The sequence below is a fragment of the Zootoca vivipara genome, chromosome 4 (genome assembly GCF_963506605.1).
Source record: "Zootoca vivipara chromosome 4, rZooViv1.1, whole genome shotgun sequence".
Taxonomy (NCBI): Eukaryota; Metazoa; Chordata; class Lepidosauria; order Squamata; family Lacertidae; genus Zootoca; species Zootoca vivipara.
Window position 1 is genome coordinate 89477106 of NC_083279.1, and position 26924 is coordinate 89504029.

General features: G+C 45.0%; 1 protein-coding gene across 1 annotated transcript in view; it reads left to right on the forward strand.

Moving 5' to 3' along the window:
* Positions 1 to 21268: 21268 nt before the first annotated feature.
* Positions 21269 to 26924, forward strand: part of GRM5 (glutamate metabotropic receptor 5) — a 141203-nt gene continuing 135547 nt past the window's right edge. Inside the window, exon 1 of the mRNA XM_035116210.2 lies at positions 21269 to 21507. Within this exon, the coding sequence (XP_034972101.2) occupies positions 21278 to 21507 (230 nt within the window). The 5' untranslated portion in view covers positions 21269 to 21277. The remainder of the gene's footprint in view (positions 21508 to 26924) is intronic.

Genomic DNA, 26924 nt, shown 5'->3' on the forward strand with positions numbered 1-26924 from the left:
TGTGCCTTTCATTTTTTTTTTTTTTTTGCCCAAGTGTAGTACTTTACATTTCTCCCTGTTAAAATTCAGCTTGTTTGCTTTGGCCCAGTTGTCTAATCTGTTCAGGTCATTTTGAAGTGTGATCCTGTCCTCTGGGATATTAGCCACCCCTCCCAATTTGGTGTCATCTGCAAACTTGATCAGAATGCCCTCAAGCCCATCATCCAAGTCATTTATAAAGATGTTGAATAAGACTGGGCCCAAGACAGAACCCTGTGGCACCCCACTAGTCACTTCTCTCCAGGATGAAGAGGAGCTATTGATGAGCACCCTTTGGATTTGGTCAGTCAGCCAGTTACAGATCCATTGAATGGTAGCATTGTCTAGCCCACATTTTACCAGCTTGTTTACAAGAATATCATGGGGCACCTTGTCAAAGGCCTTGCTGAAATCAAGATAGGCTACATCCACAGCGTTCCCTTCATCTACCAGGCTTGTGACTCTGTCAAAAAATGAGATCAGATTAGTCTGACATGACCTATTTTTCAGAAACCCATGCTGACTTTTAGTGATCACAGCGTTCCTTTCTAGGTGCTCACAGACTGTTTGCTTAATGATCTGCTCTAGAATCTTTCCTGGTATTGATGTCAGGCTGACTGGGCGGTAAATGTTTGGGTCCTCTCTTTCCCCCTTTTTGAAAATAGGGACAGCATTTGCCCTCCTCCAGTCTGCTGGAACTTCGCCTGTTCTCCAGGAATTTCCAAAGATTATTGCCAGGGGTTCTGAAATCACCTCTGCCAGTTCTTTTAATACTCTTGGGTGTAGTTCATGTATTGAAAACTTGAATTTGAGGCCTTCATTCTGAAGGCCACATTCCTTTATGGAAAGCCTTTCGAGGGCCATGTGTTGGTTGTTTTCATATTCCACCTTTTACTGCAAGGAACTCAAGGTGAATCACCTGGTTTCCCCCTTCCTCATTTAATCCCCACAGCAACCTTGTATGATAGGCTGAGAGTGTGCGACTGGCCCAAGGTCTCCCATGTCCTAACACTCAAACCACTAGACCACACTGGATCTCCCCAAGGAATCCTGGGAACTGTCATTTTCACTTTGCACAGCTTCAGTTGCAAGCACCTCTAACAAACAACGTTTCCCAGGATTCTTTGGGGGCAGTCCTGAGTTTCAAATGTGCTTTGAATGTACGATATGTATACAGACTCCTGCTTCCATCAACCTCAGCCAGTGTGGCCAGTGGTGATGAATGGTGGGAGTTATTGTCCAGGAACATTTGTAGTACCACTGTTTCCTCATCCCTGCCTTACAGGAATGCCTGTACTGACAGCTTGGTGCATGGGCGTACCCAGGATCAAAGCTAGGGGGGGCACACCAGCATGTATGCAAATGAGATGCCGCAGAGCATTGTGGGGCAGCACTTTCTGTGCTGTGCTCGCTGCGACTTGAAGGAGTGTGGGCTGAAGTTAGCCCAGGTCCAGGTCCAGATTTTTTTCAACGGAGGCAGCTTTGCTGCCGCTGCTGCCGTTTCACTTCAGCCAAGCAGGCTGAGGCGTAGCACAGCAGGCAGCGTCCCTGCCTGTCCTCTCCAGCTGCCATGCTTCTAGGGGGGGCAGCTGCACCCCCCTGCCCCATGCTGGGTACGCCCATGGCTTGGTGTCAATACTGCATATACAAAAAGGGGCATTACAAGCCTATCCCTATTTTCGCCTGCACAATGCTGGACGCTTCAGGGTTTCCTGTAGGCATCTGGTTGATAACTGAGAGAACACGATGCTGAACAAAGTGAGTCACTGGTTTGATCTAGAAGGCTCTTCATATGATCTTAGGTTATTTTCTTGGGGTTTTTTTTTGCAATGGTATTGTTTTAACCATAAATACATCCCATTGTGAAATATCTCAAGAGTGCCTCTGCTTCAAGCACTGACCACACTACTCGGCATCAGGCCAGGAAACATGCTGATTCCAGACCTAATTTTTGAGTAGCGTCCAACTGGGAGAATCATTACTTCAAGTCAAATGCATTTTACATGAAGGTTAGCACACTATGATGCCTGTTTTGATCATTCATGCATTAGATCAGTGTTTTGCAGTTGATACCTGAGCGTCACATGGAGCCACTGTAGAAATTTAAATTCAGTGCTTCAGAAAACAATGCAGCATTAACCCACTGAAAGGCAACCCTAAAGGCTGCTCTCCTGTTTAAGTGTCCTCGTTGACCTAAGAAGGAGACGTCAAAATGCACTGCTGGTCACTGATTCATTCACAGCTAAAGAACATAGAATCATAGAGTTAGAAGATACCACAAGGGCCATCCAGTCCAACCCCCTGTGGAGCAGGAAACACCATCAAAGCATTCTTGACATATGCCTGTCAAGCCTCTGCTTAAAGACCTCCAAAGAAGGAGACTCCACCACACTCCTTGGTAGCAAATTCCACTGCCAAACAGCTCTTACTGTCAGGAAGTTCTTCCTAATGTTTAGGTGGAATCTTCTTTCTTGTAGTTTGAATCCATTGCTCCGTGTCCGCTTCTCTGGAGCAGCAGAAAACAACATTTCTCTATATGACATCCAGTTACAAATCCACTGAATGGTAGCATTGTCTAGAAAGCATTTTACTAGCTTCTTTACAAGAATATCATGGGGCACCTTGTCAAAGGCCTTGCTGAAATAAAGATAGGCTACATCCACAGCATTCCCTTCATCTACCAGGCTTGTAATTCTGTCCAAAAATGAGATCAGATTAGTCTGACAAGTTCTAGTGTAATTCAAAAACGTATCATAATGGCTTGAGATACCTATTTGGTCCATAAATTACAATATAGCATATATATATAATCACATCACATATATTCAACACACACACACACACACACACACACACACACACACACAAATGACAATTTGTTTTTGACAAAGGACAGCTGGACATACAAAGGGCCCCATTACCTTCAGTAGCCTAGGGCTTCATGAAACCTAAATCTGGCCCTGGTCCCCATGATTCTTTGGGGGGAAGCCTGTGCTTTTTTAATGTAAGCATCTATTCTGATCCCAGCCTCGTTTTCACTCGTCAAGGAAGAAATTGAACTATGTCTGAAATCATTTACAGAATCCCAGAAAGAAAGGCAGCCTTCCTGGGTTCATTGGGAACAGAAAGGCTAACAGCATAATTGTCTGCGCTTCTCAGAAATCCCGTCCCCGAGATAACTGGAAGTGATGTCCAGCAATGAAGAAATTGCATTGATGACAGATGATTGTATAAAACTCAACAGCAGCTGCCTAACCAAGCCGTTGATGTTGAAAACTTTGTAAGGGACGGGTCTACAAATGAAACAAATGACACCAGGACAGACAGATCATCACCCCCACTGCTGCTAACCTTCCCTTTCAGATGGGGGCTACTCCAAAGCAAAACATTGGTGCCTGAATCAGATGAGGGGGGGGCACAGCACTAATGCCAACTGATGAGGGACAAAATATCCTTGACAACCACCAATGCATCTGGGAATGAGAATCGGGTTTCCCATCCCATGCATGCCAGTATTAAATGTGCTTATTCAAAAGCCTATTCTCACCCCAGTTTTGCATTAGTATTTTTTTTAATCGCATGCAAATTTATTTAAATATGTATACATGTATTTATGAGCATATTTATGTCAGGGGGCTGGCCAGAGTCGGATGCCAGAGACTGGTTTGACTCTGAAGATGGAGGAATGCAGTCACAGACAGACAAAGAAGGGGAGGATTCGCCCCCCCCTTCCTTCAACATTCCCAGCAGTAGAATCAGTGGCCAGACAATCTGGGGAAGAGTTGCACAGCTTTGAGATAGTAGCTAAGCAACCAGCAGATAGGGAACATTTGGAAGGCTCTTCATTCGAGAGTGTGGGGGGGGGATTTCCTCCCTCCCCCTGAACTCAGAGGATTGAAAGGGTTAAAGAACAACGGAAGTACAGGGGAGGGAGAACTGGATGCTGGCACGCTTCTTGCTGCGGAAGGGGAGGGGATTCAGAGCGACCAACTGGTATCCTGATAGAGGGTGGTCCTAGGCTGCTCTCTGTATGCTGTTGTAAATAAAACAGACTATAAACCTGCTAGAGGCTCGTTAATTCTTACCGGAAGCTCCCAGAGAGAAGGGGGAAACTCTCATGCCTGCCAGTTTATCTGACAATTTATAACCTGCCAGCAGGAAAAATTCCAAAGCAGTAGAGAGGAAATTCATTAAAGCATCACAAAACTTTAGAATCATACAGTTATAGGAACATTAACATAAAATACTGAACAAATAACTCACATGGAATCTCAATGTACATATTTCTAAATGAACTTCAGATATATACACGGCTTTTCTAAATGAACTTAATCCATATATCATAGCTGCCAAGTTTTCCCTTTTCTCACGAGGAAGCTTATTCAGCATAAGGGAATTTCCCTTTAAAAAAGGGATAACTTGGCAGCTATGCCATATATACTCTATATGTATATGTATATATATACACACACACAGAGAGAGAGAGAGAGGGGGGGGGCTTTTCTTTAAAAAGTATTTTATTTGCTTTTCTGTTATATCCCACTGTCAACACATACTCTGTTACATTAATTCACAAAATGAAAAGAAAAACGCTAACATATAAAACATAAACATGTAATAGTAATAGTCTCTCATATATATATATATATATATATATATATATATATATATATATATATGGCTTTTTTCATATATATGGCGTCATTGCCATTCTAAGGTCACAAGGGAGGTGTTCTCTGTGAGTTTTGCCACCTATTTTCCCAGAAAAATAGCACTCTCTCTCTATGTTGTTGTTGTTTAGTCGTTTAGTCGTGCCCGACTCTTCGTGACCCCATGGACCATAGCACGCCAGGCACTCCTGTCTTGCACTGCCTCCCGCAGGTTGGTCAAACTCATGTTGGTAGCTTCGAGAACACTGTCCAACCATCTCGTCCTCTGTCGTCCCCTTCTCCTAGTGCCCTCCATCTTTCCCAACATCAAGGTCTTTTCCAGGGAGTCTTCTCTTCTCATGAGGTGGCCAAGGTATTGGAGCCTCAGCTTCAGGATCTGTCCTTCCAGTGAGCACTCAGGGCTGATTTCCTTCAGGTTTGACCTTCTTGCAGTTCATGGGGCTCTCAAGGGTCTCCTCCAGCACCATAATTCAAAAGCATCAATTATTTGGCAATCAGCCTTCTTTATGGTCCAGCTCTCACTTCCATACATCACTACTGGGAAAACCATAGCTTTAACTATACGGACCTTTGTCGGCAAGGTGATGTCTCCGCTTTTTAAGATGCTGTCTAGGTTTGCCATTGCTTTTCTCCCAAGAAGCAGGCGTCTTTTAATTTCGTGACTGCTGTCACCATCTCTCTCTCTATACACACACACAAATGCATGTTGGTGTGTTTTTGAACCTAGAACGATATAGAAAAAAAGCAGAAAAGTGCACAACCAAAGTGTGAATTACATTCCAATCTGTGTGTTAGTCTAGAAGGCGTGAATGAGGTCAGTTAGGTCAAAAATGTTTGCTTTAAAATGTGGGCCGCATTAAATACTTCTTAGTCCATGTTGTCACAGCATCTTGCTCTGTCAGCTCCCTCTGGGTCCTAATGTCTATTGATGCCTCCTGCTCCGCAGCACAACTTGTCAGTTGCTTCCCTCCTCCTCCGAGACACTCACACTGTGAAGTGTCACCTCCCTGTCACAGGTATCATAACTCCTACAGACTAGCTCAACTACTGTGTTGGAATTTGTCCCCTAAGCTTTATACACACACACACACACACACACACACACACACACACACAGCACTGAATCTCTGCGCTTGTTTTCATGTGCCAGTGGGCAGAAGCATTTCCAAGCTCTGCCATCTGTAAACATTTCTCCCAGTCCTATTCCTTCCAGGCTTCTCGGCTACACAGAGAGGCAGGCAATCCGAACAATAAATCTACCCTTGTCTGTTGCAGTGTATTAGTCGCAGGATCCTTGACTGGCGCACAGAACAAAAGCGGTCGCATGTGGGCTTGATCTGGTCCAGTGTGCCCTGGAGAGAGAGGTGGAGGGGCCCGGAGCAGCCATTAGCCTGCCATGCCCAAAATGTCAAAGCTGTTGTGGCGACATGTTGTCATGTTCAAATGTAATGCAAAGTGAAATACATGATCAGTGGATAATGTAGTTGGCCGTGTGTGACTTCACAGTCACACACGGCATCTTTGCTAAAGAGGAATCGGATTTTCCTTGGAGGAGACTCTTATCATGGAATCAGAGGCGTGACAGAAACACAAGAGGAGCCTGGTCAAATATAGGCTGTGATGTGAGCTGGGAATGGGCAAATCCTTCTATTCTTGGACCATGTCAATTCCATATAAAAAGGTAAAGGGGCCCCTCACCATCCGGTCCAGTCGTGTCCGACTCTGGGGTTGTGGCGCTCATCCCACTCTATAGGCCAAGGGAGCCGGCGTTTGTCCGCAGACAGCTTCCAGGTCATGTGGCCAGCATGACAAAGCTGCTTCTGGCGAACCAGAGCAGTGCACGGAAACGCCGTTTACCTTCCCGCTTGGAGCAGTACCTATTTATCTACTTGCACTTTGATGTGCTTTCGAACTGCTAGGTGGGCAGGAGCAGGGACCAAGCAACGGGAGCTCACCCCGTTGCAGGGATTCAAACCGCCGACCTTCTGATCAGCAAGCCCTAGACTCTGTGGTTTAACCACAGCGCCACCTGGGTCCCTTGTCAATTCCATATATGTCCACCCATGAATCTGTCATGTCCCATTTCCACATCAGTTTGCAATTTCTATTATTATTTGCAAATTACGCGAAACTTTAATTATTATTCTGAGCACATTTTCTCTAAATCTGCATTTCTAAAAATGCATTTCCCCTCACATTTGACATTTTCCAATCCGGATGCCTTCAAACACCAGTTGCTGGGAACCGCAAATGGGGAGAGTGATGTTGCAATCAGGTCCTTCTTGTTGGCTTCCCTTAGACATCTGCTTGCCCACTGTGAGAGAACAGTGTGGGATCAGATGGACCTTTCACCTCATCCATCACGGCTATTTTTCTGTTCTCATGTGAGGTAGCATCAGGGGTGTACTGTGGTAATCTTTGGTGATATGGCACCCTGAGCGAGCCCCAAATTTGGCACTCCCAAATGGATCTTCTCAATTATGGATCTTCTCAATTTTGCATAGCGTAGGGGGCACAGCGGCGGTTGCCCCAGGTGCAAAATTGTTAGGAGTGCAAAATCCTGACACCCAGGGCTGCCTCACAATAAAGCTGCATGCTTTTGTCACTGGTCTCTGTTGAAAATGGCTTCTCCGTGCAAACCAAGAAGTGACCTCTCCAGAGAACGGAATGACTCTTCTTTCCTTATCTCTGCGGTTACAATCTCCTGGTGACGCGGATGCCACGCTTTTGAATGGGGAACATCATGCACAATTGAGCCAACTTCACAGGTGATATGCAACTGTCCTTCATATCTACACAGACACCTTCCCTTTTGGATAGGGAATGCAATAATATGCTGATAACATGTAACAGACAGCAATGATTTGGATCTACTGAGCGCTTGGGAACATGATGTTCAATCGAGCCAGTTGCGCATGTGGTATGCAGCCATGACTCATCATTGTGCTTCTGTCCATGCTTCAGGAGGAAGAACAGGACACAAACAGTTTTGGATCTTAACATGCCTCGGATGCATTCTGTTTCCATTTTGTGAACATTGCAAATGTGTACCAGAGTTGCAATGCCAGTGTGTGACGCTCCCTGCCCAGCATTGTTGGATCAAGTTGCAGACACAAGGCCAACTCTTTGGGGACTCTGGTTGTGACGTTCTGCCTGCTCTGATCCTCATTGCTCTGAGTCACCAAACACGTAACTAAATAAGGGCCGAGCCCCTGAGTCCAAGTTTGAGGTGTAATGCAAATTAGGAGATCTGTCTGCTTCCGTAATGATCATGCACAGAAGCCTCTACGGAACGGAGAATGAAAGCACTGCTTTCTTTCTGAAGTGCCACGAATGCCTCCCACTCACCCCCCCACCATATTATCCCCTTCAGAAACCTTCCGACTCACCCTGCTGCCGGCTACTGACAAATTCAAGTCCTGACATCCAATTGTCACTTTCGATGTGTGGCGGTTCAGCTGAGACCTCACTGCTCTGTCTGCTCTGGTAACTGTTCGGATCAGAAGAGTAATCAGATCCAGCTTAGCTCAGAAAGTGCTCATTAAATGGGGAAAATGTGGCTTGCATTTTCTCCAGACAATTAAGAGGAGAGGCGGCGATCTGATGTGCCTTTGGAAAAACACAGTCGAGAAGGTTTGGGGTTTCCCCCCCAGAATAATGAAAAGAGCTGTAAATAATCACATTTCTGCCACCAAGTAGCTAATTTGCAAAATGACTAGCCAATGTTATTCAATTTGGCAACAGCTTTCCTTGCTGTGAATAATTGAGCAGGTCTGCCTGGCTTTAAGGATGGCTTGAGGTGCGGTGACCATCTGGGTAAGGGTGTTGCAACTAGCGATGTGCTGAAAATTTACCCTGTGTTTCCTTCAACCCCCCTCCATTAACTAACAAGAAAAGAAATAGCACTTGTAAATTATCAGAGCTCATTTCGGTGATATTCTCATGGGTGGTATACAGGGTTGGTGCCGTGATTAACTTTCCACTGAGGTCAGATTTTGCTTGTGGGCTCCCCGTGGCATTTGGTTGGCCACGATGTGAACAGAGTGCTGGATCTGATGGTTCCTTGGCATGATCCTTTCTTATTTCCTTACATAACAAAACCAAACAATTTTGTCAGGTCTGACTAGTTAAGTAGCTCTTTTATCGCACAACAGAACTTTACAACCATAGAATCAATGAGTTGGAGGGGATCTTAGTATCATCCAGGTCAACCCTCAATCTCATTAGAACGTTTTTGGCCAATTTCAGAGGCCAGTGCTGAATTTTCAGGGACCTTGTTGTTGTCTGTGCCCAAAGCATGTGCACTCACAACTCCAGGAAGATAACAAGGAAAAGATTTAATTTCAGACTATGAAGAACAAAACAGAGGAGGGTTTAGGGGGATGTGACCAGTTCGGGGGGCCTTGGGGGAGCCACATGGGATCTATGTTTAATCAAAGGTGAGAGGTGGGGGAGTGCTGAATGTTGGCTGAAATTTGAGACGCCAAGATCTGCCACTGCTCCAGAACTTCAAAAACCCTCACAGTTTTTATAAGAAACAAAATATAAAAAAAAATCCTTCCAGCAGCACCTTAGAGACCAACTAAGTTTGTCATAGGTATGAGCTTTCGTGTGCATGCACACTTCTTCAGTGTTTTTATAAGTGAGTTTTGTACCAGGCCAGAGTTCCCTGCCCCTGCTGGAAAACAAAATAGACTGGGGGGGTATTGTCTTGAGACATGAAAGAGGCCTCGGTTCAAGCTTGAGAATGACCTTGTCATTGATGAGGGTCAATCGAATACTGAGGTATAAGTAGCTGTTTCAATGAGTCACATTTATCCTGAACATGTCCTGCAAGGCAGCAGAGGTTTCAGATCAGAGTTTTCCTTCTCCTAGGTGGGCCACCTCTCTGGGTTGACAAGCCCCATCTGCCCCTCACTTCCCTCTACAACAAGTGCAGAACCCGTCTTCTTGACCTTTTGGATCCACTATTGATCTCATCCGCTCAGTCTCCCAGAGCCTGACTTCATATGCTTAGGAGCAAACTCCTAAGGGCTGAGGGGTCTTCATCCCCCCCTAAAATATTCCAGGGGGCTGCCCCCCAGCTTATGGGTATTGCCATTCAAATCATGTGTGTGCACCACAGCATGTGATCAACTATGCAGGGTGGGGCTTACCTGCCCCCCCCCATTTTATTCAAGTTGGCACACCTGTTCGCATCCAAGGGAAGTTTCTAATTTGCTGTGGGTTTGGCAACAATGGCAAAATACCAGGCAGGATGGTTTGCAGTAGGTATGGAGACATACCAAGCTTCTCCATTCCAGTTGCTGGAAACCACAGGAGGGGAGAATTGCTCTTGTGCTTGTGCTGGTTGGCGAATTTGAGAACAGGATGTTGGACTAGATGGACCAAGGATGATCGAGGGTGATGGAAGTTCTAGGACAGCAGCATCTGGAGAACTACAGATCCCCCATCTCTGTAGTTCACAACGAGGGACGAGTCAGCCTGTCCTCAGTCTGATCATGCCTAATAGGAAACTAGCCGAAACCAATGTGAGCTTGAAACGCTTGCTCAGAATGCCAGTCTTTGCACTGGCAGGCAAGGCACTGTGCTATATCTGCTCCCATTGGGCCAATGAATGTTAATGAAGCAATGGGAAGGGTTGCAAATTTTAGCCATGCTGTGCTGATACCCTGGAAAGGTTCCTTTATTCAGCTAACCTAGGCTTACAGGAGTTGTGTGTTCTGCTGTTTCTTGTCCATAAAAACAAAATTCATTTCCCAAGCTCGGAAGAGGGACAAAATCCTCAATGTCCAATAGGATTAGCATTGATCAAATAAGCGATAGAATGTCTACCTCTTCAGCTCCAGTTAACACTTCCCTTGTTTTGTTCCTCCATTTTTATATCCATGTTATAGTCTTTTAAGGACTGGGTTTTGGCTCACAATGGCTACATTATTAATTTTAAAACCAGCCAGACGTCTGACAGCAATTTTGAGTTCACGGATCGCGCGCGCACGCACACACAAAGTGAAATATGAAAACAATTTGTGTCATTCCCCCACCAAGATGCTTCCAAGTACAAGAGATGCAGGGCTTACTATTTCATTCTGCCGGCTTTTTTATGATCTAGTTAGCCTCATGTAACCCGGTGGAAACAAAAGTTGTTGTGTTTGGCTCACTTGGGTGAGAAGGGCTGGAGCTCAGCGGTAGACTGTCTGCTTTGCATGCAGAAGGTTATAGTTTCAATCCCTGGCATCCCAGGGATGCCTCTCTAAAACCACAGGGAGCTGCTGCCAGTCAGTGTAGGTGATAATGAGCTAGATGAACCAATGGCATTTGGCAGCTTCATATGCATTAGTCAAAATCTGTAAAAACCCAGCCTTGATGTAACTAAGAGGGCATCAAGATTCTCTTTGTCAATACACACCTCACTACCACTAGCAGATCTTCCTTTGGGGAGGGGCCATAGATCAGTGCTAGATCATCTGCTTGCATGCAGAAGGTCCAGGTTCAATCCCCAGCATCAACAGGTAGGTCTGGCAAAGGCTCCCTACCTGAAACCCTGGAGGGCCATTGCCTTGGCCCAGTAAGCCTGAAGGAGCGTCTCCACCTCCATCGTTCAGCCCAGACACTGAGGTCCAGCTCCGAGGGCCTTCTGGCGGTTCCCTCCCTGCGAGAAGTGAGGTTGCAGGAAACCAGGCAGAGTGCCTTCTCGGTGGTGGCAGCTGCCCTCCCATCAGATGTCAAGGAAATAAACAACTACCTGACTTTTTGAAGACATCTGAAGGCAGCCCTGTTTGGGGAAGTTTTTAATGATTTGTTTTATCTCTATTATTATTATTATTATTATTATTATTATTATTATTATTATTATTATTCTGCTGGGAGACACCCAGAATGACTGGGGAAACCCAGCTAGATGGGTGGGATATAAATAATAAATTATTATTATTATTATTATTATTATTATTAGTAGTAGTAGTAGTAGTAGTAGACCCCATGGACCAGAGCACGCCAGGCACTCCTGTCTTGCACTGCCTCCCGCAGTTTGGTCAAACTCATGTTCGTAGCTTCGAGAACACTGTCCAACCATCTCGTCCTCTGTTGTCCCCTTCTCCTAGTGCCCTCAATCTTTCCCAACATCAGGGTCTTTTCCAAGGATTCTTCTCTTCTCATGAGGTGGCCAAAGTATTGGAGCCTCAGCTTCACGATCTGTCTTTCCAGGGAGCACTCAGGGCTGATTTCCTTAAGAATGGATAGGTTTGATCTTCTTGCAGTCCATGGGACTCTCAAGAGTCTCCTCCAGCACCATAATTCAAAAGCATCAATTCTTCGGCGATCAGCCTTATTTTATGGTCCAGCTCTCACTTCCATACATCACTACTGGGAAAACCATAGCTTTAACTAGACGGACCTTGGTCGGCAAGGGAAGTAATAGTACCACTGTATTCTGCTCTGGTCAGACCTCACCTGGAGTAGTGTGTCCAGTTCTGGGCACCACAGTTCAAGAAGGATACTGACAAGCTGGAACGTGTCCAGAAGAGGGCAACCAAAATGGCCTGGAAACGATGCCTTATGAGGAACGGCTTAGGGAGCTGGGTATGTTTAGCCTGGAGAAGAGAAGGTTAAGGGGTGATATGATAGCCATGTTCAAATATATAAAAGGATGTCATATAGAGGAGGGGGAAAGGTTGTTTTCTGCTGCTCCAGAGAAGCGGACACGGAGCAATGGATTCAAACTACAAGAAAGAAGATTCCACCTAAACATTAGGAAGAACTTCCTGACAGTAAGAGCTGTTCGGCAGTGGAATTTGCTACCAAGGAGTGTGGTGGAGTCTCCTTCTTTGGAGGTCTTTAAGCAGAGGCTTGACAGGCATATGACAAGAATGCTTTGATGGTGTTTCCTGCTTGGCAGGGCGTTGGACTGGATGGCCCTTGTGGTCTCTTCCAACTCTATGATTCTATGATTCTATGTTTGCTGCTCCGGGTGTTTGAGTGGCTTCTTGATCCAGTGGGCAGAGGAAAGAAGGGTTTTTTAAAACAACACCCAACCTCTTCCTAGGGCAGCTCTGCGAGGGGAATAGGGGTCTCCTAACAACTCTCAGCACCTTTTACAAACTGTTGTTGTTGTTTAGTCGTTTAGTCGTGTCCGACTCTTCGTGACCCCATGGACCAGAGCACGCCAGGCACTCCTGTCTTGCACTGCCTCCCGCAGTTTGGTCGAACTAATGTCCGTAGCTTCGAGAACACTGTCCAACCATCTTGTCCTCTGTCGTCCCCTTCTCCTAGTGCCCTCAATCTTTCCCAACATCAGGGTCTTTTCCAAGGATTCTTCTCTTCTCATGAGGTGGCCAAAGTATTGGAGCCTCAGCTTCACGATCTGTCCTTCCAGGGAGCACTCAGGGCTGATTTCCTTAAGAATGGATAGGTTTGATCTTCTTGCAGTCCATGGGACTCTCAAGAGTCTCCTCCAGCACCATAATTCAAAAGCATCAATTCTTCGGCGATCAGCCTTCTTTATGGTCCAGCTCTCACTTCCATACATCACTACTGGGAAAACCATAGCTTTAACTATACGGACCTTTGTTACAAACTACAGCTCCCATAATTCCTTGGGGAAGCCATGGCTGTTTAAAGCAGTACCCCAGTGCTTTCAGTTATAGCATGGACGGGGCTAAGGCAGGGGAGGCCTAACTTTTTCAACCAGTGGACACATTGGCAAACCAGGAGAAACTCTTGCACCACACACCACAAAGACTGCAATACTTATTTCAAGCTGACTGACTGGGACGGAACTTTGCCCATTCCTGGAAACACCTTTGCAAGTGCCACTTTTGTAACCTCTAGGCTAGGGACACGAATGACGGAACAGCAGCTGTTTCTGATGAATTGGGAACACTGGGAAAGGTCAACTAGGAGACACTTGGTTCTTCCCTAACAGAACACAACATTAGGATTCATTCTGTTATGAGTTATCTACACCCGAGTACTGTCCCATATTTTTATCCAATGAATGGTCCAAGTGGGAACGAGGAATTGCTACTGGCCCACGAGTCTAGTAAATCAAATGCTGAATTTCAGTGCTGAACAAGCCTCTGGGGAGCTGCTTGAAGTTCCCCAAGCAGAAACCATTTCACCCCATTCTCTAAACCAAACCACTCAAAACTACCAACATCTTCTGGCTGGAATTGCACATTTTAACTATTTGGATAAAGAAATGGAACGCAGTATCCTTTTGATCACTTCATTCCCTCCCCTCATCCCCACTGGGGAGTAGCTGCTGGAAACTACAAAAGGTGACGGGTACAGAATCTGTTAAAATGGGAATTCTGGGCACTTTGCAATATGCCAGATTGTATTAAATTTCATCACAGGGAGAGAGGGGGTGGGGAAGTACACAATCTGTTCTTTCTCTCTTCCTCTCTCTCCCTCCCTCTCTCTCTCTCTCTCTCTCTCCATATAAATCTCCTTAAGTTTTTAGAGCTGATCCAGTTCATGTTAGGCTAACAGATTTGGAAGAGCTTTTTCAGTAGGTGAAAAGGCAGTTGTTTCTTGTTGAAACGAGCGATATGCAAAAGAGAAACCTGTCTAAATGTCATTTTGTTTGCTGGTACCTCCCCCCCCCCATTTCAGCAGATGGAGAAAAAATGTATATCGGCAGAAAATCCCTTTCCTGCTATCACCGTTTCTTCAGGTCCTATTGCACTTCTTTCGCTATCCGTGTTGACTTGCTCTGCAGTGCTTCGTGACATGAACAAATTGAAGGGGTTTAGGTGGGTGGGTGGGTTACAGTTTATTTGCTTACTTACTTGTTTTGGATATCTGTCCCCTAACTTCCTCCTGAAATAGCACTCAAGGCCACTTACGAAAAGAAAATTTCACAACAGAATAGCCCAGTAGTGCTACTGCCGGCAGAATAAGTAGGTGCAGATCTCTCTCTCCTACCCCTCTCACCCTATATATTACTGACCTCCATTCCCCCTGTTTGGAATTCCAAAAAGTCCCTGGGCTTGCATGCAATTTGGCCAACGTAACCCAAGCTGGTGGATCTTCTGTGCCTATGAGTTCCATCCACTGAGTGAGTTTTTCCTCTGTCCATTTCTTTGACTGTTTCCCTGCTATGTACAAGGCCCGAAGTAAGAAAAACCAAAACTCCCTGTTCCTTTTCTCCTCTAGTTATGCACTGATTTTGTCCAGTTTCCTCCATAAAGTGTTGTTGGGATTTATTTTCTCTCTGGTCTTCATTATTTAAGTAACATTGCCAGTAGCCGGTGCCCATTGGAACTGCTAGGGCAGGAAGCAGAAAGACCAACAGCAGTGCAATGTCACCTAAAAGACTGGCTGGACCCAATGACAGGCAGAGACAACAAATTCTAGTTGTGTCCCAATTCTCCTCTCTGTCAAGTCCTACAAAGGCAACAATGGAACTGCAGAGGGAGCTGACAGGTAGCATAAGAAGGTAGGCAGGCAGAGGCTGATTTAGGGCAGTATGACCAGTTTGGGATGCCACAACTATAGCTCAGTTGAATAGACCATGGTGCTGATAATGCCAAAGTTGCAGGTTCAATCCCCGTATGGGACAACTGCATTTTCCTGCATTGCAGGGGGTTGGACTAGATGATCCTCAGGGTCCCTTCCAACTCTACAATTATATGATTCTATGATTATTTAGAAAGCAACAAGAGAGGCGGGGTGCCAAATTTCGACACTGCACTGGACGCTGCTGAAATTTGAGACCTCAAGGTCCACCACTGAGGCATCTGAGGCTTGGCTGAGGGCAGACTGAGGTTGGTGGGGAAGTACGGAGTTTGCCCAAGTGGACCAGCCTCCACTGCAAGAAACTTTTGAAAATAGTGTCCCATTGTTTGGGAAAACAACTGCAGCACACATGAAAGCCCATTTTTCCACAATGATTCCCCCCTCCCCGTTATTTTCTCCCACATAATTGCAATTAAATATACATGTTCTCTCAGAAATTCTCCTCCACCGCTGGGATTATTCAGATGAAAAGTTAATTAGGCATAGCTTATATACGACAAGTATTTGGGAACGGAGATGTCTTGATTGCAATGCTGTGGCGTGTTTTTTCCTCTGAAACCCCTCCAGCACAAACACACACACTGCAATGTGCAGCTATACCATTCCCAGCTGAACGATAGAAACCCCCTGTTTTCTTTTCTCTTTCAATGCTGAAATTCATAACACCTCACTAAGAGCACTCATCCTTTCCAAAGCGCTTCCCCCTCGTCTTAGGCAAGGCAGCTTACCACTCTGCCTGTGAAAGCAACTCTGCTTCAAGCTGTTTCACACATCGGAGGCAGCAACTGAGTTTCATCTGATGCCCAAACGATTCAACCGGCCACAAAATTTGGGAAATGGCTACTGAGCTCGACACTTAGAGGCCAACTATGCAAAACAGCACTTTCCCCTGCTTTGGGCTGTAGGTACTGAGTGTCATGGAAGGATGGAGAAAATGAGGCACACCAAATGTGGTTGGGCCACAGCTCTCATCCCAAATCCTCCAAGGGTCCGTATTTTCCAGGGACAGTCCCAGATTAACAGAAGCCACCCCAGCTTCTGATGTCATCCCAGAATGTCCCGCTTTTCCTTAGGACGTCCCTATTTTCATCGGAGAAATGTTGGAGGGTATGGAGCTATGCAACCCCTGAGCCGAGGAGATAAGTAACTTTGCAGTCTTTAGAAGACATCTGAAGGCAATGGAAAACGAGCAAGGTCCCAAGCAAAGAAGAATGGCAACTTAAACTGATGGAATATGCACAGCTAGGAGACAACATATAGAAGAAGAGAACAAGAAGAATGTGTGTTTAAAGAAGACTGGAAAACGTTAACCGAATATATGGATAAAAATTGTGCTCATTTAAAAACTCTAGTAGCATTAAGATAAATTCAACAGTGTAAAATAAGTTTTGATGGATGTAACCATGGATTATGGAATGGTTTCGTTCATGTAAAATATGCAGGGATGTATTGGTACAGTGGAACCTCGGGTTACGTCCCGTCCTCCTTATGAAAGCTTCCGCTAACCCGGAAGTAGATGCCCCTACTTGCGAACTTTGCCCTGGGATGCGAGCAGAAGTTGCCCTCTGGTGGTGAGGCAGCAGCGGGAGGTGCCATTAGCGAAAACACACCTCATGTTAAGAATGATTTCGGCTTAAGAACGGACCTCTGGAACGAATTAAGTTCATAACCGGAGGTACCACTGTGTGCAAAATGAACCACCGAAAGAGAAGAAGGGAAGTCATTGATTTAAGGTTGTTTCAATAAATATTTTGAAATGTAATTTAGAAAGTTTAAGAGTGTGTGTGTGTGTGTGTGTGTGTGTGTGTGTGTGTGTGACACCTGAAGGCAGCCCTGTATAGGAAAGGTGTTTTTTTTAAAAAAAATGTTTAATGTTTTATTACGTTTTTATATATGTTGGAAGCTGCTCAGAGTGACTGGGGCAACCCAGATAGATGGGTGGGGTATTATTATTATTATTATTGATTAGGACAGCCGTATTTTCATCAGAGAAATGAAAATTTCATCAGAGGGGGTTGGCCTGGATGGCCCTTGTGGTCTCTTCCAACTCTATGATTCTATGATTCTATGAAATGCTGGAGGATAGGCTATCATCCTCGACTATTAGTTATGCTGGCTTGGGCCGATGGGAGTTGGAGTTCTTCAGCATCAGGAGGGCCAGAGGCTCTCCATCCCTGGCTTAGAAATCATAGAAATCATAGAAAACTTAGAATTGTAGAGTTGGAAGGGACCCTAAGGATCATCTAGTCCAACCCCCTGCAATGCAAGAATATGCAGGTGTCCCATCAGTCAGAAATGGACTGTTGCAAGGCTTTTCAATGGGCCATGGCTCAAAAGGCATTATGTTCTGACTTCACTGCCTTTTCCCTTCTCTGCTCACACTTCGTGAGCCACTAAGCAAACTGAAAGGGACATGGGTGGCACTGTGGGTTAAACTACAGAGCCTAGGGCTTGCCGATCAGAAGGTCGGTGGTTCGAATCCCTGCGGCGGGGTGAGCCCCCATTGCTCGGTCCCAGCTCCTGCCAACCTAGCAGTTCAAAAGCACGTCAAAGTGCAAGTAGATAAATAGGTACCGCTACAGTGGGAAGGTAAACGGCGTTTCCGTGTGCTGCTCTGGTTCGCCAGTAGCAGCTTTGTCATGCTGGCCACATGACCTGGAAGCTGTACGCCGGCTCCCTCGGGCCAATAACACGAGATGAGTGCCACAACCCCTGAGTCGTCCGCGACTGGACCTAATGGTCAGGGGTCCCTTTACCCTTTACCTTTAAGCAAACCGAAACACTGCTATCCTTCAAAATGTGCCCACCTCCAAAAAGAAAAAAAATTCCAATGCAGCTCCCTAATCAAAAAGCTTGTCCAAAAGATCTTATAGCAGTGAAAACAATGGCATGCTACATAACATTTGGGGAAATCCCTTGCAGAAATGAATATATGGTTTATGTGTTTTGGTATGGAAGCTGTACTTCTCAGGATAGAGCAGGGCTGTGTAGAATTATTAAAACAGCAAAACAGCAGAGAGCATTATTGGCTGCTCACTCTCCACCTTAGAACAAATCTACACCACCAGGTGCCATAGAAAAGCACTAGATATATCAAGAGATCCAACGCACCCTGGTCACCATGTCTTTCAGCTCCTGCCATCGGGACGGAAATATAGAACATTGCAGGCAAAAACGAGCCGTCTCAGGAACAGTTTCTCCTCTAGAGCGATTTTGGCCTTAAACGGAAAGCCTGGACTTTGAAGTCATCTTATTTTATTTGTTATTTGTATTATACTTACTGTTTTTAATTAGGTTTTGTAATTATGGATTATGCGGAATGCTTTATCTGAGTGGATGTAGCAACCGAGCAATTTCGTTGTTCCCGCAAGGGGACAATGACAATAAAGATATCTTATCTTATCTTATATCAGGCCAAATTGTGGTTAGGAATGCATAGATGAGGAGACATTCACACACACACACACACACACACGCATGCAGGTTTTTGCGTGTGCAGATTTTTGTTCCAGGAAAGATTCAAGGTTTGAAAAAGGAGGAAGCCAAATTGACAAAAGACGCGTACACTCACGCCTTGACCTCATCGGTCCTTAGGCCTTGCATGGCAAATAAGACGGTGCGCACTGAGGAACTTTCTATGCTCCATCAGGTTAAAATGCACATTTACTGGCACATTCATGTATAATGACTGCTCTCTACATCAAACGGAGGGCGCCCTTTGAGTGCCCGCATGCAGCACCCCTGATCCTATGTGACTCCAGGCAGAGCGCTCCTGGCCCATCTCCCCAAGGCGCAAACCTTGAGGTTCCCGCCAAACCTCAGTTCAAAGAACCAATTGCGTCTGGAGAGAGGCACAACTTTGGTGGTTTTAGGCCTTGAGTGGAATCCTTTAGTCTATCTTCCCTACATGGGGGGGGCATGAAGCGGTGCCACACGCCCCCTCCCCTGCAGCGGCAATCCCAGAGTCCCTCCTTAAAGGGGTTGTGTTGAGGGGAGTCACTGGCCATACGCTGAAAGGTTGTCAGTGCACTCCCCTATGTTGCGGTGAAATGGGGGGGGGCTTAAACATAACGCCTTCCAGAGCCAGCCCAATCCCCATATACAATTGATTAACCCTGATGTGCCCCAGATCCCTGGCCAGGGACTGGGATGGATAATAATAATAATAATTTATTATTTATACCCGCCACTCTGGGCGGCTTCCAACAAAATATTAAAATACAGAACTCCATCAAACATTGAAAGCTTCTCTAAACAGGGTTGCCTTGAGATGCCTTCTAAAGGTCTGGTAGTTGTTGTTCTCTTTGACCTCTGGTGGGAGGGCGTTCCATAGGGTGGGTGCCGCTACTGAGAAGGCCCTCTGCCTGGTTCCCTGTAACTTGGCTTCTCGTAGCGAGGGAACCGCCAGAAGGCCCTCGGCGCTGGACCTCAGTGTCCGGGCAGAACGATGGGGGAGGAGACACTCCTTCAGGTATACTGGACCGAGGCTGTTTAGGGCTTTAAAGGTCAGCACCAACACTTTGAATTGTGCTCGGAAGCGTACTGGGAGCCAATGTAGGTCTTTCAGGACCGGTGTTATGTGGTCTCAGCGGCCGCTCCCAGTCACCAGTCTAGCGGCCGCATTCTGGATTAGTTGTAGTTTCCGGGTCACCTTCAAAGGTAGCCCCACGTAGAGCGCATTGCAGTAGTCCAAGCGAGAGATAACTAGAGCATGCACCACTCTGGAGAGACAGTCAGTGGGCAGGTAGGGACTCAGCCTGCGTACCAGATGGAGCTGATAAACAGCTGCCCTGGACACAGAATTGACGTGCGCCTCCATGGACAGCTGTGAGTCCAAAATGACTCCCAGGCTGCGCACCTGGTCCTTCCGGGGCACAGTTACCCCATTCAGGACCAGGGAGTCCTCCACACCTGCCCGCCTCCTGTCCCCCACAAACAGTACTTCTGTCTTGTCAGGATTCAACCTCAATCTGTTAGCCGCCATCCATCCTCCAACCGCCTCCAAACACTCACATAAAGTTGTGGCCAATTTTAATCCCATAACATGTTGTCACGAGTCATTATTCCACCCGGGTGTCACCTGGGGTAGGGGGTCTCTGCCTGGGCATGCAACATTAGGATGCCAGAGATGCACCCTGCCTGGCCTCTATCTAGTCTGTAGCATGGCAATGCTATATGCAAATAGAGCCATATGTATGGAAATGAACGACGAGACCCAGAGAGAACACATGTAAGCACTTTACGCATTGGGATAATGGTGCCTGTTCCAGCTCACAGGAGCTTACGCAATTCCAAAATGAACAGAAATAGTATAAAATCACAATTGCCCTTTTCTTTTGTCCCCAGAACAGCTTTGTGAGAGGGGTGGTTGTTGCTGCTGCTGCTGTTGTTTTTAAGAGGGGAAGTGAGGCTGAAACCAGACATTTTGCCTGAATATCTCTGAAATGTAACTACAGCAAAGGAAAGGCTGGAATCGGATTCATCCAGTTTTAAGTCCCCAGGTCTTGCACACTGAATCAGTACTGCTACTACTACTAATATCATTAGGTGGTATGCAAATAGGTGTTTCTCAGAGCATACCCACTGAAATGACTTACCCACGCTCATTAATTTCAGTGAGTCTGAGTAAAACATAGCTGTATAATACCCTTCTTATTACTGTATTTCATTTATGAATCACTTCCTGCAAAGTACCCCAAAGCAATTTGCAATATAATAAAAATATATATAAAACAATTCTATATAGACTGCACATATAATTTTTTTTAAAAAAAAAACGACAACACAGTTTTAAACCACATTTTCAAATATATAAAAATCAAATCCATGGTGGTTTGCTGGAAGAGGAATACCTTTAGCAGGTGCCAGAAAGAACAGAGAATGCACTTATCAGATAGGCAGTGGCAAGGAGTTCCAAAGGGTTTGTGCCCCCACACTTAATGCCTGATTCTGACAATTTTCAGCTGCATAAAATGATGGCGCTGTCTCACCCCTTAGGAACCTTATTGCTAATGTCTTTGTGTGTTTTTTCTTCTTCTTCTCTCTCAGGAAACTATGGCGAAAGTGGAATGGAAGCTTTCAAAGACATGTCGGGCAAGGAAGGGGTCTGCATTGCCCATTCCTACAAGATCTACAGCAATGCCGGCGAGCAGAGCTTTGATAGGCTACTGGAGAAGCTGAGAAGCCATTTGCCCAAGGCGAGAGTTGTGGTGTGCTTCTGTGAGGGCATGACAGTACGAGGGCTGCTGATGGCTATGAGGCGCTTGGGCCTCACTGGAGAATTTCTGTTGCTGGGCAGGTGAGTAAATATGCAGATAATTGTTGCCGTTTTCATCAGAATGCACAAATGCATTTTTAGTCTGCGCTATTCAAATGAGGGTGGCCATCCGATGAAAGAAAGAAATTGCGTGAAGTTCAGTCAGTGAAATCAAACATGCAAATCTGTGAAATAGTACAGAATTTAAAAGCAAGCTTTGGGGATTTGGCTATTGCACAGACATTTGCACCAAAGATAATCTTAGAAGCAGCATCACTTCCTGCGTGAGAAAGAGGTATACCTCTCCTGAGATGGTGCTGGCTGTTTTGCCTTATACAAGCTTGTGAGTACCATATATAATTATATAATTATATATATAATTAAAAGGGCGCCTTTTAAAAGAGCCTTTCAATAATTGCTCAGGTAAATCTGTGCAAGCGTTAGATAGCTAATATTTCTGGAAATGCTGAAAGCAGATACAAACTCCTTCAGCTGAATCCAACAAAGGAGGTGCTGCCTGCATTGTGATCCCCATCCGGTTCCCATTGAATTAGCTGAATATGTCATTTGATGCAGGTGGGGTTATACATCCGACTATTTGTGAATGACTTGAGCTGAACTGGGAACCGTTGTCTTTTCCGTTTGTTTGTTTTTGTTTTTAAAATAACATTTAGCAGAAACATAATGAGCTTCTTAACTAGACTTGGTTATATCTTTTGAGATCAAAACCTATGCATAAATCAGAGCTGGCTGGCTATTATAATCCAGATAGAAAATAAACTTGTATTGACCACACATTGCCTGAGTAATTAACAGAGCAGATTCTTCATTGACTTGGACGGAGTACTTCGCAGAAAAGTTTCTTTTCTGTTTTTCCTTACCAAGAGGAGGAATTAGCAACAGCATGTAAAACAAAAGTTCTATCTTGCTCAATTTAAGAGCGAGTGTGCGTGCGTGCAGAGGATGGATCTTGGTGCCCCTATAAATTGTATATGATATAACTGAATAACCCCAATATATATATATGTCTTGCTATATGAAGAACAATCTGTTTATCTGCACTGGCTGTCTTTGAGGGTGTTGGGTCTTAATAATGTAAGTCCTATAAATGAGTAAGTCCAAAGTTTTTGTTGCTAGCATTTCATAAGATGTTGTAAATGGTAAAATCGTTGAGATAGTGGATGGAGATACGGTAGGAAGGTACTTCCCCACGCAAAATAAATTGTGGATATAGATTCTGTTTGAATGCCCATTGTGATGTAATTGTGTGGGCTTAGGCTGCCCAAAAGAATTGGAAGGGCAAAACTGCTTCACTGCCTTAAGTGATATGGTTGTCTGTGAGAGACTGTGGTGACAAAAAGGGTTGATAAGACAGAACAGATGGTTGGCTCCGGGAATCTCCTCCTATGGTGCTCTATGGCTCCCTGGCTATGTGTTGGATGTTGCATGAAATACCACCTAGACAGGTTGGCAGAGGCCTAATGCAGTGGTGCAGACTTGGGCCCTGTACTGTGGGTGCCCAGCACACAAGCGCCACACTACGGCATCTCCATTCCTCTGGTTTTATATCTTTAAGATGGGATTCTGTACCAGGAGGCACTGGCAAGGATTTCTTTGCATAACTGAAAAGTTGGCCAATTACAGGTCTGTTGCTCACAATCTGAAGTTTTATACAGAGGAGACAACTGGAGGAGGAGATGGGGCAGGAATAAACAGGGATACAATATTCAATATATACAGGTGAAACTTGGGAAATTAGAATATCGTCGAAAAGTGCATTTATTTCAGTAATGCAACTTATAATTTTTAATTTTATTTTTTACAAATGCTTTCTTTTGGAAATTCCACAGTAATAAAACAAATACAGTGGTTCCTCGACTTACGAATTTAATCCGTTCCGAAGGCACCTTCGTAGGTCGAAAAATTCATAAGTTGAAAAGCGCCATAGGAAATGCGATTTCCCATTGGAATGCATTGGAAACGCGAAAATTTATAAGTTGAAGCAACCCGATCTAAAAAACCCTATCTAAAACTGCAGTGGTTTCCGTTTGGATGTCGAGAAATTCGTAAGCGTGCGGTCATTTGCCCCATTCGTAAGTCGAAAAATTCAGTTGTCGAGTCGTAGTAACTGTAGTTACAATAATACAAAAATAAACATCACTATTATATTTCATTAATTGCATTCCATTTATAATTGACTCCGGGAATAAATGACAGATAATTACAATTACAACAAAAAAGGCTTGACATATCTTGCTTTGCATGTCATGCATCTATCTATCTATCTCATATATTGGTTTCACCTTTTAAGTTGCATTACTGAAATAAATGCACTTTTTGAAGATATTCTAATTTCCCGAGTTTCACCTGTACATACTTAGACTAGAGTCTTTTGATAAGACAACCGAGTCTCTCCTAGCTTCATAGTGCTTGGGAGATAGAGTTGGGCTGTTTTCCAGCCCCACTTGACAGCTGCACATGGGATCAGCTGTTTTTCAGGAGCTGTAATATAGTGCTAGACTGAATACAGAAGCTGGGAGCAGATCCAGCCTGTTTATGACCACTGCTTCAGGCAGGACAGATGATTCTTACTCCTCATCAATGAACAGGAAGTGCAGATCAGTAAGGGGTCATGTAATGGAACACTGCTGTTTGTTTATATTGGAGCAATAAAACATTGACTGGAGAGTTGCTGTGGGTTTTCCCTTGCTGGAGTAGAAAAAAGAAACTGAAATGGATATCCAAAACCAAATCCTAATTCGCTAAAAATCTGCATATTTGCAAGGAGCGTTTGCCAGAGGAGAACAAAGCATTTTGTATTTTATTTGTACAGTAGTTGTTGCGTTACCTCCCAAAACCAAATTCAAGAGAGAGAAAAAAGGACTTCCACAACAGTCTTAAGAGATGATGTCTTGGTATCAACTAGGAGCCTAGGAAACAGACTTATATCGAGTCAGACTATTGAGCTATCAAGCTCAGTGGCTCTTTGGGGTTTCAGACAGGAGTCTCTCCTTTTCCTACCTGGAGATTTGAATTTGGGGCCTTCTGTATCAAAGCAAATGTTCTAGCTCACTGAGCTACAGCCCTTACTTACTTCCTAGAAGGGAGACAGTGGAACAGATTGCCTTGGAAGGAGGTGGACACTCCATCGCTGGGAATACTTAAGCTGAAGCTGAACAGTCACCTGTCAGGTGGGCTGTACTTGTATCCTGTATTTAAGTTCCTCCACCTAGGAAAGAGTGTGATTACCTCTGTGCCCCCTTCCAGCACTAAATTTCCTGTCTCTGTAGCTCCTAGCAACTCATACTATCAACTTGTTAAGAAGGCATCTCCCCAAGGACCAAAAAGAGGGTCAAAAATGGGGTTCATGATTTTCCAGAGACTTGTAATGGAAAGTACTAAAGGGATAGTCCCTGATACATAGGGACAGTTGGAAAGTGTGTGTGCCCATTTGGTTTTTCCTCCTGTTCCTCTTTAATCCCAGCCTCGTCTGCCTCTTCTCCCAGGCCCATTTATTTTATGGTTTTAATTCCTCGAGTTAGGTGGCTTTATATTGGAATTGCATTTTATGAATGCCAAGAGCTGCGTTGGGGGAGCACTCGTCAAAGAGCGGGATGTGAATCTTGAAGAATAAATGAATAGATGTTTTCACGCGGCGATCATTTTCAGGGCCCTGAGAGAGTTACTAGTGCGCCACCAAGAAATTAATCAATACCAAGAGACCCACAGGAGATACCCATAGAGAAGAGGCCACCCCACTGTCTATTTCCAAGGGTCACTGATGTGCTTCCTTTCATCCCCTCTTCTCCTCCTCCTCCACCTTAGAAATATAGAAACATAGGAAGATGCTATCGAGCTCAGTATTGTCTGAACTACACTGGCGGCAGCTCTCCAGGGTGTCAAGACATGGGACATTCCCAGTCTTACTTGGAGATGCCAGGGATTGAACCTGGGACCTTCTGCGTGCAAAGCAGATGCTCTTCCACTGAGCTGTGGCCCTTCCTATGTGCATAGGGGCATAAGAAGCTGCTTTATACTGAATCAGGCCCAATGGTCCATCCAGTTCCATATTGCCTACATTGACTGGCAGCAGATCTCTAGCAGGGCTGGATTAAACCATGTGGAGGCCGCTAGGCAGTTGAAATCTTGGGGGCCCCTTCACAATGATGTCGGTTTCTGAGTTAATGGGGGTTTCTCTTCCAAAATCAAATTCTTTCAAGTTCGAATCAATATTATTTTGATCCATTGTCATGGAGTCCCTAAAAGAGGTGGGGCCCATAGTCATAGCTGCCAAGTTCTCCCTTTTTTTAAAGGGAAATTCCCTTATGCTGAATAGGCTTCCTCGTGAGAAAAGGGAAAACTTGGAAGCTATGGCCCATAGGCCAGTGCCTACTCAGACTATTTGATAATCCGCCACTGATCTCCAGGGTTTCCGCCAGGGGTTTCCTCCAGATCTACCTCAAGATGCTGGGAATTGAACTTGGCAGATGTTCTATTGAGAGCCAGTGTGGTGTAGTGTAAGAGCGGTAGACTCATAATCTGGTGAACCGGGTTTGATTCTCCGCTCCTCCACATGCAGCTGCTGGGTGACCTTGGGCTAGTCACACTTCTTTGAAGTCTCTCAGCCCCACTCACCTCACAGAGTGTTTGTTGTGGGGGAGGAAGGGAAAGGAGAATGTTAGCCACGTTGAGACTCCTTCAGGTAGTGATAAAGCAGGATATCAAATCCAAACCCTTCTCTTCTTCTTCTCTTCTATTACTGAGTTATGGCTAATAATAATGTTGATGGTGGTGGTGGTGGTGATGATGATGCAATTGGTATTGCATTATTCAAAACCAAAGATCTTCCCAAAGTGGCTCACAATCAAAGGGTTATAAATGAAGAATACAATAAAATAGACTTTCCCCAACTTTCCAGCTGTTTTGGACTACAAGTCCCATGCTGGCTAGAGCTGATGATGGGAATTGTAGTCCAAAACAGCTGGAGGTCATCACTAGGTTGGGGGAAGGCTCCAATAAAACAGCATCATGTGAATCCCATCTATAGAGTTGCATGTGTAAATTAAGAGAGGAAAATTAAGTAGGACTAGTGCTGAATACCATCCTATGCTTGTCTATCACTTGTTTCTAGTGCACATAAACATACATGCTTGCCCGTGGACATTAAGTGCACAAGTTGTTATTTCAGAGTGTAGCGTGGATTCAGAATAAGCTGATAACACATTGCATTAAACACCTCATTGGTTTTCCAAACCAAGTGAAAACAGGAGACAGGCAGAACCTTCCCCAATGTTTAAAGAAGGGGGACATAGACAATGAACCTTGGTTTGTGATTAGTGGGTTCTCCAAGAGCATTTTTGTTCTCCCACCTGTGAAATGTTGAAGGCTATGTTTATATATTTACAAAATCTAATTTATCAGCTGTCCACTTGCTGGAGTCGTCTGAGTGACATGTGAAG